Below are 22125 nucleotides of genomic sequence, written 5' to 3'. Positions count from 1 at the left end.
ATTCTCGTTCTGCTAACTCTTTTTCTCGACGAAATATTTCCAATTCTTGTTCATATTGAGATATTGACGTCGGAGCCCTAGCTTCGGATTCGCTTTGGTCTTCTTGAATTGCACTGGTTTCTGACATTGCGGAAATTTCTTCTATCCACTTGCACGATGGATCTGTTTCAATCGACTGATTAATTCAGCTTTATTTCCTGCCAAGGAAAGGCCAGGCTCTTGCAATTTTCCCTTCAGTTGATTCACTGTGAAATCTGTTGGGTTTCTCGTACTCATTTTCTTACACAGTTTATCTCACAACTTGTCTCACAGTTGTTTGTCGCTGTTACTCTCGATATTCTCGCAGTTTTTCTGTCATTTTCGCGAAAAGACTCACTTTATTTAGTTCTCCTCGCACAATTTTGTTCGCTCGGACGAGGCCCCAAATGTGGGATAGTCGTCAATTAACACACACAATAAGGTATAATAAATTTATTTAAAGAATACGTTCCGCACTTGCTAACGTTGCTCGCTTGACTGCGCGAATCGAACTGAACTCCTGCTGCCACAGGACTCGGATTTATATTTTATGCCGCATCCTTTGTGCGGCTTTCCAAAAAGAAAGCTTATCTCCGAAATGAGCCTCGCGGCTCTCGTTTGATAATTGATATCGTTTCGCTAGTTTCGCTGGTCGCCTCCGAACTAGTCTCGCGGTTTCTTAAAGGAAGACTTATCTCCGTAATAAGCCTCGCGGCAATCGTTTGATAATTGATATCATTTCGATCGCATCTTTTGTATTTTTTGCCGACATACATTTCACACACATAGTAACATATACATGCACGCACACACTACATATAACATACGTACATATAACTAATCCTACATAATTGTTTCTATATTGGTAAAGAGACATATTACATAAGAATATTTTTAATAATATAAACATTAATATTACAATCTCTTTTTAAATTCATGTATTATAATAGATGTATTTTCAAACATTTTACAAATTTATAAACACTTATTACTCATCAACAAAGATATATATACGTGCACGAATTTTTTCAAAATGATAGACCGTACTTTTATGTGAATATATATTTATACATTATTAACTTTATTAAACAGTTATTGGAGATAAAACAATAAATATAGTTCATTTTCACAACTGCGTACTTTTTTAATCATCAATATAATTTGAATATATAGTAAGTTATTAAATAAAAAGATATAATATATTTATATTCTTATCTCGAATAATGTAAGAAATTCATATATGTTAATTGTTATAAACTCAAAAATAATTATATTATTATATTTATAAATATATTATTATATTTATATATTCACAATTAATTATAGAGGATATTATTCGCGTTTTCTCTTTCACTTATAAGTTTTACAATCAGTTTGTAATTATCGGTCATATATAATGTCGAAAATTAATTATATTACTATGTTCAAAAAAAATATTGTTTAAACATATACATATATATAATCACAATCATAAAATTTCGCTTTGATCACTCAAAAACACAAATTAGATATATCATCATATTATTTGATTTTGTACAATCATGAAAACGGATGTTATATTTTTTAATAATAATCAAAATTGTATGGAAAGTAAGATTACAAAATTTTCATTGATACATGTAACATTAAAACAATTTTCATTGATACATGTAACATTAAAATTAAACCTAAAAATAATCAGATCAGACTCAATTTAGAAATATCCTAGAAATATTTTTTGTACATTAAGATTTATTGAATCGTTTGGAAAATAAGATAAACATTAATTTAAATATATCGGCTAAATAGTATCGACTGGACTTAGTAAGGCATCTTCTATGTTCTTTCTTAATGCTATAATATTTTTCAGACAAAATTCGAAATTTGGTCTAGCATCCGCTGCACTCCAGCAACGTAGCATCAACTGGTACAATGGTGACGGACAGTTAAGAGTCATCGGCAACCTGCCTCCAGCACGTACATAATTTATCACTTCTTGATTAGCCTTGGCACTATAAGGTTTCTCACCCAACGATGTAATTTCCCACATTAATACCCCAAATGACCAAACATCTCTTTGAGAAGTAAATTTTCTGATCATCAAAGATTCGGGTGCCTTCCAGCGAATAGGATGCAAATCTTCTCCTTCCTAAACCATGATTTAAACAAAATTTTATTTTTCTGGTTCAAGTGGTTCATTTTTAGAATATGTGCAAAATAAAAAACGTTCATTTATCTCTTGCTGTATATAAAAAACTATTTATATTTTATAACTATTTATATTATATATTACTTAAAGAAACAATGCAGAATACTATTAGGATAAAAAAATGGAAAGTATTTTAAAAAGAATTCAATTTTTAATTATTCAATTTTTTTCATAATTGTATTTACCATGCGATAATAATCATCCTTGTAGATATCTCTAGCTAGTCCAAAATCTCCAATTTTGATTATACGATTCTCGCGATTTCTCGAAGATACTAAACAATTGCGACACGCTAGATCTCTATGTATGAAACGCAACTTTTCCAAGTAACAACAACCTCGCGCAACATCTTCGCACATGGCGAACAAATCTTGCAAACGCAGAGCATGCGAATCTGACGATTGCAAATTTCGACATTCTCTCAAATATTTTAACAAATCAGTTTCCATCAATTCCAACACTAGTAACGGAGAATCTCCATCTAAACAAGCGCCCAACAATCTTAATAATGTTTGTGTTGAAAATGACTCATAAGCTTGGCTTCCTTTAACAATTTCTCTTTCTCATGGGAAGAAGCATCTTTTCGAAGCGTTTTTATTGCAACGGATATATCTGTGCCCGATTTTTCTAAGTCCTTCAACTTTCCTTGAAACACCTGCAAAATATTTCAGACAAATTTACATGCGTACTTCATTAGAAAATATAGTTAAATGTCAAGTAATATTATATTTTACTTTATATTAAATAATTCAATAAAAAATATATAATAAAATGCATGCTTGTTGTCTCACGTAAATTTTATATTACTTATAATTTATTATAAAAATTCATGCAATTTATGTCTTTATTAGAAAATATGTATCTGTTTTGTTAATCCAAAAATTAATTTGAAACATTGCTTGAAAAAAATTAATTTTTACCGTTCCGAATGCGCCGCTACCAAGATGTTTTGTAAGTGTTATTTGATTTCGTGCAATTTTAGTTATCGCACATTCATCCAGAGTGTTTCGCCAAGGTACTTCATGTAGAATCGCCAATTCTATATCGGTCATTGTTGAAGACAAAAATTGTTCATTATTACCTCTGCGTTGACGATACACTATTATAAAATTTCAATTTAATTATGTAATAATATGTATTATAAATTTTACTTACGTTTTTTAGTAAATATATTCGTTTAATTTTATATAAGCAAATTACTATTTTCAGTAAATCTCTAGATATCAGATATATATGTATAATCTACAATTCAAGTCGACTTCTACATCAAATATACTTACAACGATAAATGTAGAAAACGCAGATTATAGGAACTATAACCATGAAACTTAACATCAATAATAAGTCATATTTATTCGCTATTATTCCAGGAGTGCTCGGAATATCTAGATTAAGCAAAAGTATAATTTTAATATCTTTGTGTGTGTATATTTTTACAAATTTATTTTTACTTATAACTTTATTATAAGATTTAATTTTTTTTAATTTTAGGCCTATTCATATCGAAAAAATATCAGCACATAATATTATAATCTATGCAGCACAAAATATTACAACTACTTTGCAACAATGTTGCAATATTACAAATTACAACATTACGGAAATATTGTAGAAATATAAATTAATAAAGTGTGAATTAGATATTAATAATATGATATTCATATTTTGAAAACACTTTAAAACTATAACACTCTTTAATTTATCTATAAAAATAATGTAATAATACATTTTTTTATATCTGTATATATGCGATGAATTTTACTTTTTTGCAGAAGTCAAATGAATTATTGACACAAATAATATCGAGTAAATTAAAGTAATTCTAACCTACAGAGCCTTGTTATTTTTTCATTAAAATATAGATAACATTTTATATCAATGTTAAAATATATTTTATGATATATTTTGACTTCATGTACGAATACGATATTAATCTTCAAAAATAATATATCTTTTTATTATATTAAGAATATATATTATTATATCTATCATTATATTTTTCTATGCATTTTTCTGTACTTTTCACATGCAAATATATATAATTATAACGGATTTTTTAAATTTTTAAATAAAAATTTAATTAGGAATGTTTAATTAATTCTATAATAAATATATAAATGTGTATAAAATACCCATTATAAGAGTATATAGAACATTTAAAATAAAAAAAGTGATTCGTAAGTAATAGTTTAGAGCAATTTTGTATAAAAATATAACATTTTATTTTATATGATGTTATGTTTAAATATAATTTTGCAATATATTAGATATCGTAAACTAGTATTTAGATCGAGCTTTGTAATTTAATTAAATGTTTGCAAGATATTCATTCATCAAAAATAAAAATATTTTATACGTAATGTTATTAAATAGTTGCAATAATGTTGCATTCTTTCCAATATATTACACTGTAATATTGCTACAATATTTCATTGCAAAAAGCGAACACTTTAACTTTACCACAATCTTATGACAATAACTTAGCAAAGTTTCGCATTCGATTTGCAATATTGCAATGTTTCAATGAAATTATTCTTCAATATATCCGCAACCTTATTGTGCTGTATGGGTATTTTCATTTGTTTACCACGTTTGCTGCTACGTGTTGAAAAAATAAATCTTTCATCAGCCGGCCATATAAAAGTTTCCTCATATTCGAGATATCTCAATATCAAGCGAAACTGGTATAAAGTTCCCGATTGTAAATTTTTGACATAGTATATTACTTTATCTTTACAATTCGTTTTAAAATTCTTCATTGTTTGCCACTTTTCTGCTGCAATCTCTTTGTATTCCAGTATACAAAAGATCGTCAGATTAATGTTGGAGATCCATGAAATGATCATGCTATTTATGTCGACCTCGTCCAAAGTAATATTGTTTGGTTCTGAGGATATGTGAACGATCTTGCTTAAACTCTCGTTGTACAAATCGCTTGAATTAATTGGGTACACACGCACGTATATCAAGTAATCTTGTACTGGTAGCGACAAGTTAATCTTTGTGAAAAATCTGCCATCTACCATACGTTTCGGCATATTAATAAATTGTTTGCTCTTTTGTTGTATGCCGTTCACAAATATAATTGACGTCCAACGCACTTCGTAAGTCAGGCCCGCACAGTTTAATTTCTTGGATGGCATCCAATGAACTACTGCTATAGTAGGCGTCAAAACTAAAACACTTATGTTTTCTGGTGCATTAAGCTTGCCCGAATTAATTTTTATTGGTATCACATTCGAATCGAATGGATTTATTGATAATTGATCAAAGTAAACATTTTTTAAAGTAAATTTCAACTTATACTCTGTAAACGGTGTTAAGTTCTGAATCTCGTAATATCGCTCGTACGTCTGCACATTGAATTCTTCAGACTTGTTGAGATTTTTGTCTACACAATGCTGGCTTACAGAGATAGTATATATAGTAGTCGGTAAATTATATCTTTTGCATCCACTCTTTACAACCGGCTCCGGAAGATTTACAAAGATGCTGTTTGCCGTTGCAGACACATTCTCAAAATTGTAAACTTTTTCATAAGGTGTCAGACATCTCATTGATATAGCTGGAGAATATGGTTGTACAGATTTATCAAAAGCATAAATTTTATAAAACATTTGATATGATTTTTCTATTATTGTCTTTTCAACATATTCAGCTGCATTTACGCTCTTGAGACTTGCATATTTCTTTTTCAAAACGTACATATATGGAAACATGGCCTTATAATGTTCTCGAAATGGTAAAATGTAGATGTTTGTTTTGTCAATCGTCATAGATTTGAATAGGATGTTATCACGCATGTTTTCGTTGTGTAAAATTGTATTGCACATAGAAATGTCAATGTCTGTCACAAATATGTAATCATCACTTAACCAGTAAATTGACGGTTCCTAATTATTCATGTTATCAATTATCATATCTTTGAAAGTTCGAGCAGCATGATAAAGTTTTGAAGAGCAAAAAGATGCATTTATCGAAACAATTTGCTCGATTATTCCATCGTAATCAGTTTTTATTATTTTGAAATGGTTTCCCCATAATTGTATATAATATAAAATTCTAAAAAATATGTAATTATTTTATTCATTATAAAACATTATTCTAACAAAAACAGAAACTTGTATGTAGTAAAAATTCGAAATTCTTATAATAATATAATAACTTATTATATTTTTTACTTGTGATCTTAATTATAAAACCTCGTAAAATTATAGAAAAATTATAGTACAAATTTGCATAAATCTTTAATGGAAAATTATTTTTTCAGGTAGTAAACGTACCCCATAAACGGTGATACATTTAAATAATGGATTGGAATGTCTTCTTCGAGAATCTCATTAAATTTAATTATGCCATTTTCCCACATTGTTAAGTCAAACTTTACAATATAATAGCCTGACCATTGATAGGTGAAATATAAATTTCTTGCTACCCAGTCAATGCAGAGATTATGTAGAGTATTAGGAAAGCTAGCAATTTTTGTGATATTATTTTCATTAATCTTCAATGTCAGTAGATCTTTTCCGTTACTCCAATAAATTCTATGTTCTTGTATCAAATAAGTGACATATCTTGCAAAAACAATGGATCTATATCTGAAAAGATTATAATTGTATGATAAAAAATTATAGTCGAGATTTCTAATTTTATAGTTATGCCTACTATAATGTTGATAATAATAAACTTGTGCATAATAATAATAACTTTAACTTTATAGTTAGTGTTAAAAAAAATTTATGATAATTAGAACTATTTTTTATTAGTATACGTACGCTTGCATTACGAAATTAGTAACGTTTAAATCCACGTCCAATATTTTCGTATCTAGATCCGTTATGAGTAATAATTTAGGTATTGGATTTTCATGTGTAGTCGACACATTGATTAAATCCGTGTAAGGACCAGCAACAATTTTAGTATGCGCACGTACTCGAAAATAATATGTCGTGTTAGATGATAGATTGTGCACCGTGTGCTCCAATTTTGTAGCTGTGATATTTTTATCGTCGCAGGTTTCTTTAAAGTCCTCGAAGAAAGAACACTGCACTTGGTACACTTGTATTATTTCATCGGCAAATTCTGGTTGGTTCCATCTGTAAAAACATAAAATTTTAGCAAAACGAAATAAAAAGGAAGGCTAAAAGAACGTGGCGCAAGATGTTAGAGCGTAAAAAAGTCGAAATAATAATAAAGACTCTAAGTAAGAGACATAATATATTAATAATCAGTCAGATATAAAAATATAAAAAATATGTCTGAAAAAATTGATTCGAGTGAACAGAAAATAATAAATACGTACGTTTCGATCTTATCAAGATCCGTTTCAATGTTCGAGATGTCATTAAAAAATAAATTAAAATTAAATTAAAATAAATTAAAATAATAAATTCAAATAATTTTGAGCCATTTTGTATTTTAACAAAATTATAACAGAATTATCATTTTGATATATTTACATAGTTGAATTTAAGAAAAAGAAAGAAAAATGAAAGACAACAAACTGAGAATTTAGATTTCTTACCTCAATGTCACAAAAATGTCGTTTACTTTTTCTGTAAATTGACTGTCATATTGTACAAATGCTCTGAGAGATGTTGGCTTGTCCAAACTGCTTTCTAAAGATTTTCAGATCGTACACATTAACACAGTTATATATAAGATTAAGTGGATTATCTCAGTAAATCAGAAAGAACAATTTAATGTGAAAATAAAGGAAAGAGAAAAAATAAATATAAATACAAAATATGGAAATTAGCACAGTATTGATCCTTAAAAAAATAATATAAGAATTTTTTGCGTCATTTAAGATTTAGAAAAGTAATCGTTAACTCATGGCAAAAACGAATAAATAACTTTTACTAAAATAATAAGTACTTTTCGAAAAATTCCTATAGCTTAAGAAGTGAGAAGTATAATATTTGCGACTGCTTTAAAAGAGAGTAACTTATTAATAAAATTGATTTTATCTTAAATTATAACAATTTTTATGTACAATATTATGTTTATATTATGCTTTTCTGTTTCTTTTTAGGGCAGAATTAGAATTTATATTCTTTTCAATACTGGAAGATATTTTTAGATTTAATTTCCACTTTCTCTTGAATTTAAATTATATTTACACTTTTTCATCAGAGATTTTGTTATTAATGTTTTATGCATTTTTCTGCAACTTACCAATAGATTCTGGGATGATAGAAATATTTGCAAGTATCGCTTCATCGACTTCCCGCTCATTTCTTACAGTACTATCAGAATGACTCCGGTCAGATTTGATATTTAGTATATGATGATCACTTTTCTCGGACATTGAAATATTCTTGATAAAGTGTAACATACAAAAAGAATTAAGTGAATATCATTCAGGCGATTGTTTCTGGCTTTTAATGGTAAATTATATAATATATAAAATTAAACAAAAAATTGCCATTTGTTTTTGGTTGCTTATAATACCGGTTTGACATATACCATTCCTAAATGACATAAATTGAATGTGATGTAGTTTTATTCATATTGTTACGTCCATACCCTGAAAAGATGGACTGTATGGAAGAACGTAACTTAGTAACTTACCCCGTGACACACTTTATTCGGGCGTGTGTATGGATCAGATCGAACAAATATGAAGGGCCTGACACAGGTTAGCGACCGAAGGTCTCTTTAACTCTGCGTTTTTACACCTATTTGTTCGGTGGTCCCATTTCGATAAAGGAATTTAATCCTTGTTACGCGGGATAGGACCTAGTGCGATCTCGGGGTTTAGAGAAGAGAACGGGTTAAATAATTAAATTCTACATTAAATAATAAAAAAAGCATATATTATATAAAACAAAATATAAGGAAAGAAAAATACATCTTAGCAGTTGTAGTTATGCATGAGTGAGTATGTGTGCGTGAGTATATATTCTCGAGTATGTTAAAATTAAAATTTTCTAAATTCGGCGAAACACAGATCCAAATTAAAATACAATAATAAAATTAAGATAAAAGATTCGCCAAGTCTAAGTTTGAAAATTATTCATCTATTTCAATGATTTCTCCCAAAGTAGTGATAATACATAGGAAAATAATATAAAGGGGAAGAAAGAAAAAGAAAAAAAAATATTAATAATGCAAGGAATGGGAAATTAAAAGAAAATGAAAGGGAGTAAAGAAAAATAGAAATGAAGAGTTAAATATGTATAAAGGAGGGCTTAAACGAAATATAAAGATAGAAAACAATACGAATTGTTGATAAATAAATCAAAAAAGGCAATTAAAAGGAATTGAAAATCAAGGAATTGTTCATGAATCGCCTTGCGGAGATTCTCAACGAACAAGGAAATGTTCGTGAATCGCCTTGCGGAGATTCTCAACGAACAAGGAAATGTTCGTGAATCGCCTTGCGGAGATTCTCGACGAACAGGTAAATTATTCACGAACCGCCTTGCGGAGATTCTAGGCGAATTATAAAGAACTAGGAATAAGACTGGAGAAGAGGTGAGACAAGGATTGATAGTAATTAATAAAAATTTAATGATTATTAATTGTTTAAAATTATTAGTCAGACATAGATTTTTAAATTATGAGATAGTAAGATATGGGAAAGGGAGAAAATAGAAATTATTCAAATTTACTCACAACTCGTTGGGATCATAAAAATAAGTGCGTTGATAAACTTGCAATGGCTGAAGTCGGAGGTTTATAACATGAAGAGCCGAGTAGTGGGGATGCTCATCAGAAATTTCACATGATGCACAATTAAATGTTAACAAAATCATTTTCACTGTGATATAAAACAAATTAATAACTTAATTGCATAATGCAAAAAAAGGATCCCCGAGGCTATATAATGTTAAAATTGAATGGCTGAATCTTGACTGGAGCTGTCAACTGTACTGCTTATAGTGCTAGTTAGTACTTATTAGTGAACGCTTAGTAAACTAGATAGGAAGTGAACTAATGAACTAGAGAACTTAATGAACTAATGAACTAGAGACCAAGAGAGTGCTCGCACCTTGCGCTTGCATTTTTTAAGGTAGTTGCTCCTCCTCCTTACTGGATGGTGGGAATCTTTAAAAATCGAATCAAATGATTTCTATTACTCCCTTCTTAGGGCCAAGGAGTTAGCTTTTCAATAAGAGAGAAGTGTCTTAAGATTCTAATTGGTTAAGCCCTTTTGCTCGAGATTTAGCTCCATCCAGTAGAGAGTGGGAGCGAAGAGCTGATTATCTTATCGCGTGATGATTGAGAATGCCCTGTCGAACGTGCAATATTAATTTATGTTTACTTCTGATCAATTTCTCGAGGACCACAGGCTCTTTGTTTAAAATCTCTAAGATAAATCAAGTTATAACCATGGATACGAATGGTTCGAATTTCATATACTTCCGAGTCTCATAATTCAAAAGTTAATTTAAAGTTTCTTTAGCGCTATCTCGACTGGCCATTCTCAATATTAGGATTAAATGATTATATACGCGGGTTAGGTTCCGTTTTTCTATGTGCTATCATTATTCGAACAAGGATTGTTTTGTGCTTCAAATGCAAACCGATCCTTGATTTTTCTTTCACGGTATCATTTTGAAGAAAGAAAAGAATCGTGGAGTCCACCGGACGTAACAATATCATAAAATCTATTTTTTATTTATTTTTTTTAAGGCATCTTGTATATCAAACATAACTCATGTCAAAAAAAAATCAATCAATAGGATAACGAGAGTCAATGAGGATTCATAACAGCTTTTATCAAGTACAAGTGAAAGTGTAGCTCTTTGCAATTATTAAAACAATTTTGTCTCACGATTTGATTCTTTCTCACGATAGCTTGGTTAACTCTATTCAATTATACCGTAACTCATATTTCTTTTTAAAAATTTGCCGACATTACTAAAGTTTTATTAATGTTTGTACTTCAAGAATAAAAAGATTAAAAATATTGTTTCTTTACAGTTATTAAATATTAGTCATAGAATTATATAAATTCTTTTATTTATTACCTTGTCAAGTTTTTTCCCGAATTCTTTCGAATGTTTGTTATATTTTTAACACAAACAAATTCACCAAACAATAAATATAAACCGATAGTATAAACCGATAATGTCTCGATAAGAATATGTGTATATAATTGTATATAAATGGATATATGTACAATGAAAATTAATATAAATTCTAGCGATAGTTGTTGAATATATTGTCGATCGAAGTATTAGCGTTGATAGATACAACTTGAAGAATGTTTGATGAATGATTTTTTTATCAGATAAATTTTCTATCTCGATATTTAGTAGCTCCCGTTATATAATTTTTCTAAACACAAAGAAATGATGCTAACTTTCTAAATTAATTTTATAAAATAAAATTTACATTAATATAAAGCTTTCTTTACATCAATAAATATTATATATATATATATATATATATATATATATATAATATATATATATATATATATAATATATATATATATAATATATATATAATATATATATATATACATATATATATATATATATAGGAAAATAAAGAAATTTTAAAAATTGAAGAAAAATAATATAAAAATCTGTTGAAGTGCCATCGTATGTGTATATTAATGTAGCAGATAGTAGACACACTTCATTTATTTTAATAATTGTTATTTTTAGAAATAATTATTTTATATATATATATATATATATATATATATATATATATATACTTTATCCATCTTTTTTTACAACATCGTACATACTTTTTTTTTCATATTGAATTATTTTATTTTATCTTATCTTATTATATGTAGAATATATAATTTATTTTCATTCATGTTTAGTTACACTACTAACTGCAAACATTTAATTGTTTCTTAATCAAACGAAAATATCTTTTACCTGCGTAAAATTTAACTCCGGACGCATGGAAACATTTTCTTGTTGGAGGATATTTGAAGTGGTAAAATCCTTCAGTGTGATAGTTGCCTTTGTCAATACTAAATCTTTCAATAAAACACAGAAAATTGTTCCAAACATGATTTGCATTTTTCGTAAACGTTTGCACTCAATCAGTTTCCGTTGAATTCTCAGTTAATGTTTTTCTCACTCTACTAATTCTGATGTGTTAATCAATTGACATTAATTCATATATATAAATTTATTTTCAATAAATTCCTTAAAACTCAGTTTTAACGAATCGTAAGTTATTATCTTCTTAATAATTATGTTTTTTTAGATCTTTCTCTTTATGGTCGCGATTACAATATATATCTAGCAAACAAAGGAATATAATTATTATCAGCTTTTTTTTATTAATATTAAAGTAAAAAGACGTCGATAAAAAAATAACCACAATCAAATTACAAACGATCAGAGAAGTTATAGAATTAGAGATCTTGTAACATTTTCAGCCACATATCATTCAAGCACACGCAGCGTGTAATCGAATTCACTTGAATATTTATTACATCTAAGGTTTTATTAAATATATAATTATGACAATTCGTTCGTACGATTGTGTTATTATATACAATTGTGTTACTACGTATGCTTTTAACATCCACTATTCGTACACAATTTTTTGTGATATTCATATGATGCAGTTTGAATCAAACGATAAGTAACGCGGTAATGCGTTTTATCTAGCGTCATAATAGTAACTGACTTTGAATGATCAATCATGTGGTGCAATGACGTTTTATTAGCGGCTTCCGTTGTAATTTATTTTTCTCCACGGAGATACTCGCGTTATTTCAAAGAGAATTAAAATCTATAAAAATTATTTGACAAAAAAGATATATACAGGGTGTTCTAGACCATCCGTACACTCCTTTTCTTTCAAAAACTAAACATTTTAGAGAAAAACGTTTTCAACAAAAATTGTATGGTTTTGAGGGGAACATAAGATGGTGTCATTGGTTTGATCTTGGATGGCATCGTTAATTTCAGGTCAAAAATACCTTTAATTTCTTAAATGGAACCACCTATTTTTTATTGCATATTCTTATAGCTTATGTCGAGAGCTTTCCAAAATACTATAATAAAGTGTTTTTTCATCAAGTACTTTTCGACGTATAAAGCTTGAAATCATTTCTTAATTTTACATAAACCATAAAATATCATGTAAAATATTCATGTTTCGATTATCTTACCTTAATACTTTTAAGTACAAAATAATGAGAGGAATCAATTAGTGTAAAGAAAACACATAGTTATTTCTAAGAAAAATATGTAATTTGCAATTAACAATTCCATATTTTTTCTTAAAAACAACTGTATGTTATAATTGATGCTGTTCAAGAGGTTGTTATAACAAATTCTCATATAAGCACAAGAGCAGCCGCCGCAGATTTAAACATGAATCAGGTTACCATTCATAAAATTATTAAATATTCCCTGTGTTTACATCCATTTAAATGACATACAACATACGATCTCATACCTGGTGATATGCTACGACGAATAAATTTTTGTGAATGGGTTATTGAACACGTAAGTATATTTATATTAGTATAGTTATATTTAAAAATTTATTTTCTATTTTTTTGTTGCAACATATCAAACGTTTTAATGTCGATGGACATCAGTCGTCAACTTTATACTAATAATTTATAATCGATTTACGCAGGTGAATTTCAATGTCGGAAACGATATATTTTTGAAAAATATTCTCTGGAGTGACGAGGCAATTTTTAAAAGTGACGGATGCAAAAACAGACATAATGAGCATCATTATGCGCAGCATAATCCACATTGTATGAAGGAAGTAAACATTTAAGGCAGATGGGCTATAAATGTGTGGCTAGGAATAGTAGGGGATCACATTATCGTCCCGAATTTATTCAAGGCAATGCAGATTATTATGCAAATTTTTTATTCCATCGGCTTAAACACCTTGAAGATGTGTCACTAGCTAACAGGAGGGAAATAATATTTTAACAAGACGGACATGGCGTTCACACTTTTATTTTGGCAAGAACCATTATAAATCAAAAATTTTCTGGAAGATGGATCGGACTTCATGGTTTTCAGGAATGGCCACCACGCTCTCCGGATCTCACACCCACGGACTTTCTCATGTGGGATTTCTTAAAAAATAAAGTTTACTAAACCCTGCCGGAAAATGCAGAAATTCTTAAAAACAGTATTCGTAATGCGTGTGCATAGATCACTCCTCTCATGCTAAGACGAGTGAGAGAAAATTTCATGCGCAGAATTACTCTATGTTTAGAAGAAAATGGTTGTTTATATTGAACAATTATTATAATTTATTATATTATATTTAAAGACCAAAAATATTTTTCATTATAATTTCATTATTATTTTTCATGTTTTATTAATTAATTAATTTTTTTGTTTAAATTTATTTGTTAAATTTTATTTACATTATTAAAATATGTACATTATTAATATATATTATTAAATATTATAATTAAATAAAGTGTAATAATCTAAATTAATAATATGTTATAACCTATATTAAATAACAAATAAACTATGTGGAGGACACACATTCCCTATATATTATTTTCTCTATATATTATTAAATGTATTGTATCTATATTATTAAATTTTTATATATTATTATATATTATTATATATTATATATATTATATATTATTATATATTATTATAATCTATATTATTAAATATATTTTATCTATATTATTAAATTTCGCAACTGTTCACTATAACAGAATGATAAAAGTTGATTTCCTTTTCTTTACTCTTCGCCGAATTCGCATTCTAATCTTATTCTGCGAGCCCAATAAAGCATGCGCCTGACGGTGGGCAGTCAGGCAACCAGACTTAAAGATGTGTATGTTGCGGAAACACCCTGTACAACTGCATACTTTTGTAATCATCAATATAATTTGAATATAAAATGAATAAATAAATAAAAAGATATAATATATGTATATACTTATCACGAAAGATGCAAAAAGTTCATTCATGATAACTGTTATAAATTCAAAAATAATTATTATATTTATATATTTACAACTAATTATAGAGGATATTATACGCGTTTCCTCTTTCACTCATAAATTTTACAATCAGTTTGTAATTATCGGTTATATATAATATCGAAAATTAATTATATTCCCAAGTTGAAAAAATATTGTTTGTACATATATATTATAACCGCAATCATTAGATTTCGCTTCGATTACTCAAAAACACAAATAAGATATATCATCATTATTTGATTTTGTACAATCATGAAAACGAATGTGATATGTTTTAATAATAATCAAAATTGTATGGAAAGTAATATTACAAAATTTAATTTTCATTGATACATGTAACATTAATATTAAACCTAAAAATAATCAGATCAGAATCAATTTAAAAATATCCTAGAAATATTTTTTCTGTATTAAGATTTATTAAGTTGTTGTGATATTTTTTAATAATAATCAAAATTTTATGGAAGGTAAGATTACAAAATTTCTTTTACTTTCATTGATACATATAATATTAAGATCAAACCTAAAAATAAGAATCAATTTAGAAATATCCTAAAAATATTTTTTCTACATTAAGATTTATTGAATCGTTTGGAAAATAAGATAAACATTAATTTAATTATATCGGCTATATAGTAAATAGTATCGACTGGCTAAATAGTATCGACTGGACTCAATAAGGCATCTTCTATGTTCTTTCTAAATGCTATAATATTTTTCAGACAAAGATTAAAATTTGGTCTGGCATCCACTGTGTTCCAGCAACGCAGCAACTGGTACATTGGTGACGGATAGTTAAGAGTCATTGGCAACCTGCCTCCAGCACGTACATAATTTATCACTTCTCCATTAGCCTTGGCACTATAAGGTTGCTCACCCAACGATGTAATTTCCCACATTAATACCCCAAATGACCAAACATCGCTTTGAGAAGTAAATATTTCAATTATCAAAGATTCGGGTGCTATCCAGCGAATAGGAAACCAACGTTCTCCTTCCTAAAACATGATTTTAAAAATTTATGTTCTGATTATTCATTTTTAGAATACGTGCAAAATCTAAAACCTTAATTTATCTCTTGCTATATATAAATAAAAACTATTTATATTCTATATTACGTAAAGAAACAATGCACGATACTAATATGATAAAAAATGGAAAATATTTTTAAAAGAATTCATTTTTTAATCCTTAATTTTTTTCATAATTGTATTTACCACGCGATAATAATCATCCTTGTAGATACCTTTAGCTAGCTCAAAATCTCCAATTTTGATGACACGATTCTTTCGATTTCTCGAAAATACTAAACAATTGAGACATGATAGATCTCCATATATGAAACACATCTCTTCCAAGTAGCAATAACCTCGCGCAACATTTTAGCACATGGCGAACAAATCTTGCAAACGCAGAGCAAACGAATCTGACGCTTGCAAATTTCGACATTCTCTCAAATATTTTAACAGATCATCAGTTTCCATCAATTCCAACACTAGTAACGGAGAATCTCCATCTAAACAAACGCCCAACAATCTTAATATATGTTTGTGTTGAAAATGATTCATAAGCTTGGCTTCCTTGAACAATTTCTTTTTCTCATGGAATGAAACATCTTTTTGAAGCGTTTTTATTGCAACGGATATCTCTGTGCCCGATTTTTCTAACTCCTTCACCTTTTCTTAAAATACCTGCGAAATATTTCACACAAATTTACATACGTACTTTATTAGAAAATGTATAGTTTAATGTCAAATAATATTATATTTTGCTTTATATTAAATAATTCAATAAAAAATATATAATAAACGGCATGCTTGTTGTCTCATGTAAATTTTATATTACTTGTAATCTATTATAAAAATTCATGTAATTTATATCTTTATTAGAAAATACATATCTGTTTTGTCGATCCAGAAATTAATTTGATACATTGCTTGAAAAAAGTTAATTTTTACCATTCCAAATGCGCCACTATCAAGAAGTTTTGTAAATGTAATTTGATTTCGTGCAATTTTAGTTATCGCACATTCATCCAGAGTGTTTCGGCAAGGTACTTCATGTAGAATCGCCAATTCTAAATCGGTCATTGTTGAAGACAAAAATTGTTCATTATTACCTCTGCGTTGTCGATATACTTTTATATTTTATAAAATTTCGACTTAATTATGTAATAATATGTATTATAAAATTTACTGGTTTTTGGTAAATTGATTCGTTTAGTTATATATAAGTAAATTACTATTTTCATTAAATCTCTAGATATTATATCAGATATATTTGTATAATCTACAATTAAAGTCCACACCTACATCAAATATACTTACAACGATAAAAGTAGAAGATAAAAATAGAATATTTATATTTTGAAAACATTTTAGAACTATAACACTATTTAATTTATCTATAAAAATAATGTAATAATATATTTTTTTATATTTGTGTATATGCGATGAATTTTACTTTTTTGCAGTAGTCAAATGAATTATTGATACAAATAATATCAGTCGAGTAAATATAATTCTAAGCTAAAGATAAGCATTGCTATTTTTTTATTAAAATATAGATAACATTTTATATCAATGTTAAAATATATTTTATGATATATTTTCACTTCATGTACGATATTAATTTTGAACGATAATATATCTTTTTATTATATTAAGAATATATATTATTATATCTATCATTATATTTTTCTATGTATTTTTCTGTACTTTTCACATGCAAATATATATAATTATAACGGATTTTTTAAATTTTTAAATAAAAATGTAATTAGAAATGTATAATTAATTCTATAACTAATACATAAATGTGTATAAAATACCCATTATAAGAGTATAAAACATTTAAAATAAAAGAAAGTGATTCGTAAGTAATAGTTTACAGCAATTTTGTATAAAAATATAACATTTTATGTTATATGATATTATGTTTAAAAATAATTTTGCAATATATCTCAGATATCGCAAATTAGTATTTATATCAAACTTTTTAATTTAATTAAATGTTTCCAAGATATTCATTCATCAAAAACAAAAATATTTTATACGTAATGTTATTAAATGGTTGCAGTAACGTTACATTCTTTCCAATATATTACACTGTAATATTATTTCATTGCAAAATGCGGACACTTTAACTTCTCTTTCTTTCTCATCACAATCTTATAACAATAACTCAGCAGATTTTCGCAATCGATTTGCAATGTTGGAATGTTTCAATGAAATTATTCTTCAATATATCCGCAACCCTATTGTGTTATATGTGTATCTTCGTTTGCTTATCAAGTGTTGAAAAAATAAATCTTTCATCAGCCGGCCATATAAAATTTTCTTCATATTCAAGATATCTCAATATCAAACGAAACTTGTATAAAGTTCCCGATTGTAAATTTTTGACATGGTATGTTATTTCATTGTTACAATTCATTTTAATATAATTCATTGTTTGCCACTTTTCTGCTGCAATATCTTTGTACTCTAGTGTAAAAAAGATCGTCGAATTAATGTTGGAGATCCATGAAATGTTCATGCTATTTATGTTGACCCCGCTCAAAGTAATATTGTTTGGTTCTGAGGGTATGTGAACGATCTCGTTTAAACTCTCGTTGTAGAAATCGCTGAAATTAATTGGATACACACGCACGTATATCAAATAATTTTGTACTGGTAGCGACAAGTTAATCTTTGTGAAAAATCTGCCATCTGCCATACGTTTCGGCACATTAATAACTTGTTTGCTCTTTTGTTGCGTGCCGTTCATTAATATAACTGACTTCCAATGCACTTCGTAGGTCACGCTTATGCAGTTCAATTTCTTGGGTGGCGTCCAATGAACAACTGCTATAGTAGGCGTCAAAGCTAGAACACTTATGTTTTCTGGTGCATTAAGCTTGCCCGAATTAGTTTTTACTGATATCACATTCGAATCGAATGGAGTTATTGATAATTGATCAAAGTAAACATTGCTTAAAGTAAACTTCAACTTGTACTCTGTAAATGGTGTTAAGGTTTGAATCTCGTAATATCGCTCGCCCGTCAGCACATTGAATTCTTCAGACTTGTTGAGGTTATTGTCTAAACAATGGCTTACAGAGATAGTATATATAGTAGTTGGTAAATTATATCTTTTGCATCCACTCTTTACAGCCGACATCGGAAAATTTACAATAATGCTGTTTGCCGTTGCATTTACCTTCTCAAAATTATAAACTTTTTCATAAGGTGTCAGACATCTCATTGATATGGATGGAGAATATGGTTGTACAGATTTATCAAAAGCATAAATTTTATAAGACATTTCATATGATCTTCTTATTATTGTCTTTTCAACATATTCGGCTGCATTTACGCTCTTGAGACTTGCATATTTCTTTTTCAAAACATATATATATGGAATTATGTCGTAGTCCAATATACATGGTAAAATGTAGATGTTTGTTTTGTCAATCGTCATTGATTGGAATAGGATGTTATCACGCATGTTTTTGTTGTGTAAAATTGTATTGCACATAGAAATGTCAATGTCTGTCACAAATATATAATGAACACTTATCCAGTAAATTAACGGCTTCTCATTATTCATGTTATCAATTATCATATCATTGAACTCATGATCACGAAAATAATGATAAAATTTTGAATGGCAAAAAGATTCATTTATCGATACAATTTGCTCGATTATTCCATCGAGATCAGTTTTTATCATTTTTAAATCTTCTCCCCTCGTCCAAAATTGTGATATATAATATAAAATTCTAAAAAATATGTAATTATTTTACTCATTATAAAACATTTTTCTAACAAAAACAGAAACTTGTATGTAGTAAATATTCGAAATTCTTATAATTATATAATAACTTATTATATTTTTTCCTTATGATCTTAATTATAAAACCATGTAAAATTATAGAAAAATTACAAATTTGCATGAATCTTTAATGGAAAATTATTTTTTCAGGTGAACGGTAGTATACGTACCCCATAGACGGTGATACATTTAAATAGTTGATAGGAATTCTTGCTTTGAGAATCTCATCAAATTTAATTATGCCATTTTCCCACATTGTTAAGTCAAACTTTACAATATGACAGTAGCCTGAATCGTAATAGCTGAAATATAGATTTCTCGCTACCCAGTCAATGCAGAGATTATGTAGAGTATTATGAAAGCTAGCTATTTTTGTAATATTATTTTCATTGATCTTCAATGTCATTAGATCTCCACCGTCACCCCAATAAATTCTATAATCTTGTATCAAATAAGCGACATTTTTTACATATCTGAAAAAAAGGAGCTATAATTGTATGGTAAAAAAATTATAGTCGAGATTTCTAATTTTATAATTATTACTACTATAATGTTGATAATAATAAAATTGTGCATATTAATAATAACTTTAATTTTATAGTTAGTGTAAAAATAATTTATGATAATTATAACTTTTTTTTTATCAGTATACGTACTTTGTAAAATTTACGAAATTAGTATTGTTTAAATCCAAGTCCCATATTTCGATCTTTCCACCTTCATCTTCATCCGTTGTAAATAATAATTTAGGTATTGGATTTTCATGTGTAGTCGACACATTGATTAAATCCGTGTAAGGACCAGCAACAATTTTAGTATGCGCACGTACTCGAAAATAATATGTTGTGTTAAACGTCAGGTTGTGCACCGTGTGCTCCAATTTTGTAGTTGTGATATTTTTATCGTCGCAGATTTGAATCTCTTTTAAATCCTCGATGAAGAAACATTGCACTGTGTACCCTGTGTATTATTTTATCAGTAAAGTTAGGTTGGTTCCATCTGCAAAAGAATAACATTTTAGTCTTTTTATATTTAGTAATATTATAACAGATTTAACGTTTCTATGTGTCTATGTTGAATTTAAGAAAAAGAGACAAAAATGAAAGAATACAAACTGAGAATTTAGATTCTTCACCTCAATGTCACAAAAATGTCGTTTACTTTTTCTGCGAATTGATTGTCGAATTGTATGAATGCTCTGAGAGAGATTGGCTTGTCCAAACTGCTTTCTACAGATTTTTGGATCGTACATATTAACATAATTATATATAAGATTAAGTGGATTATCTCAGTAAATCAGAAAAAAACAATTTAATGTGAAAATTAAGGAAAGAGAAAAAATAAATGTAAACTACCAAATATAGAAATTAGCACAGTATTGACCTTTAAAAAAATAATATAAGAATTTTTTGCGTCATTTAAGATTTAGGAAGTAAACCTTAATCGATGGCAAAAATGAATAAATAATTTTTAATAAGATGACAAGTATTTTTCGATAAATTCCTACAGCTTAAAAAATCAAAAGTATGATATTTGCTTCAAAACAAAGTAGCAAATTAATAAAATTGACTTTACCTTAAATCATGACAATTTTTATGTACAATGTTATGTTTATATTATGCTTTTCTATTTCCTTTTTGGATGGAATAGAATTTATATTCCTTTCACTAATAAAATATATTTTTAAATTTGATTTCCACTTTCTCTTGAATTTAAATTATATTTACACTTTTTCGTCAGAGATTTTGTTATTAATGTTTTATGTATTTTTCTGCAACTTACCGATAGATTTTGGGATGATAGAAATATCTGCAAGTGTAACTTCATCGACTTCTCGCTTATTTCTCACGGTACTATCAGAACTTCGGTCAGATTTGAAATTTAATATATGATGATCACTTTCTTCGGACATTGAAATATCCTTCATAAAATATAACACGTAATATAACATACGAAAAGAATTAGGTGAATATTGTTGAAGTATCGGTTGTTTCTGGTGCTTTTATTGTTAAATTATATAAATTATTAAACGAAAAATTGCCATTCGTTTTTTGTTTTCTTAATAATACCAGTTTGATATACACCATTCCTAAATGATATAAATTAAATGTGATGTATTCAATATCATATAATTTATATTTATTTTTTTTTAAGACATCTTGTATACCAAACATAACTCATGTCA

At 27.8% G+C, this 22125-nt stretch overlaps 2 protein-coding genes across 2 annotated transcripts; both read right to left on the bottom strand.

Annotated features, from left to right (window-relative positions):
- Nucleotides 1–1706: 1706 nt before the first annotated feature.
- LOC112638225 (proto-oncogene tyrosine-protein kinase ROS-like) lies at nucleotides 1707–12222 on the bottom strand. The gene is made up of 11 exons (XM_025409472.1): nucleotides 12055–12222; nucleotides 8384–8525; nucleotides 7731–7824; nucleotides 6982–7302; nucleotides 6490–6804; nucleotides 4944–5140; nucleotides 3487–3591; nucleotides 3127–3305; nucleotides 2758–2861; nucleotides 2392–2707; nucleotides 1707–2146 (listed from the first exon to the last, which is right to left on the bottom strand). The coding sequence occupies exons 1-11, from the start codon at nucleotides 12199–12201 to the stop codon at nucleotides 1799–1801; spliced, it is 2268 nt and encodes a 755-aa protein (XP_025265257.1). The 5' UTR covers nucleotides 12202–12222; the 3' UTR covers nucleotides 1707–1798.
- A 5888-nt stretch (nucleotides 12223–18110) lies between these two features.
- LOC105254615 lies at nucleotides 18111–20743 on the bottom strand. The gene is made up of 3 exons (XM_025409479.1): nucleotides 20597–20743; nucleotides 20111–20413; nucleotides 18111–19887 (listed from the first exon to the last, which is right to left on the bottom strand). The coding sequence occupies exons 2-3, from the start codon at nucleotides 20344–20346 to the stop codon at nucleotides 18390–18392; spliced, it is 1734 nt and encodes a 577-aa protein (XP_025265264.1). The 5' UTR covers nucleotides 20347–20413; nucleotides 20597–20743; the 3' UTR covers nucleotides 18111–18389.
- Between the last annotated feature and the right edge of the window lie 1382 nt (nucleotides 20744–22125).

The sequence above is a fragment of the Camponotus floridanus genome, unplaced genomic scaffold, assembly GCF_003227725.1.
Source record: "Camponotus floridanus strain SB8 unplaced genomic scaffold, Cflo_v7.5 scaffold268, whole genome shotgun sequence".
Classification (NCBI taxonomy): Eukaryota; Metazoa; Arthropoda; class Insecta; order Hymenoptera; family Formicidae; genus Camponotus; species Camponotus floridanus.
This window is presented reverse-complemented; position numbering and strand designations above follow the sequence as displayed.

Coding starts and splice junctions, on each gene's coding strand:
- LOC112638225 (XM_025409472.1), bottom strand. CDS start 12,201: ATGCAAATCATGTTTGGAACAATTTTCTGTGTTTTATTGAAAGATTTA. Junction 7,825..8,383: donor TATCATCCCAGAATCTATTG/GTAAGTTGCAGA, acceptor GAAAATCTTTAG/AAAGCAGTTTGGACAAGCCA. Junction 3,306..3,486: donor CGTTTTCTACATTTATCGTT/GTAAGTATATTT, acceptor ATTTTATAATAG/TGTATCGTCAACGCAGAGGT.
- LOC105254615 (XM_025409479.1), bottom strand. CDS start 20,346: ATGACATTGAAGATCAATGAAAATAATATTACAAAAATAGCTAGCTTT. Junction 19,888..20,110: donor AATGTATCACCGTCTATGGG/GTACGTATACTA, acceptor CATATTTTTTAG/AATTTTATATTATATATCAC.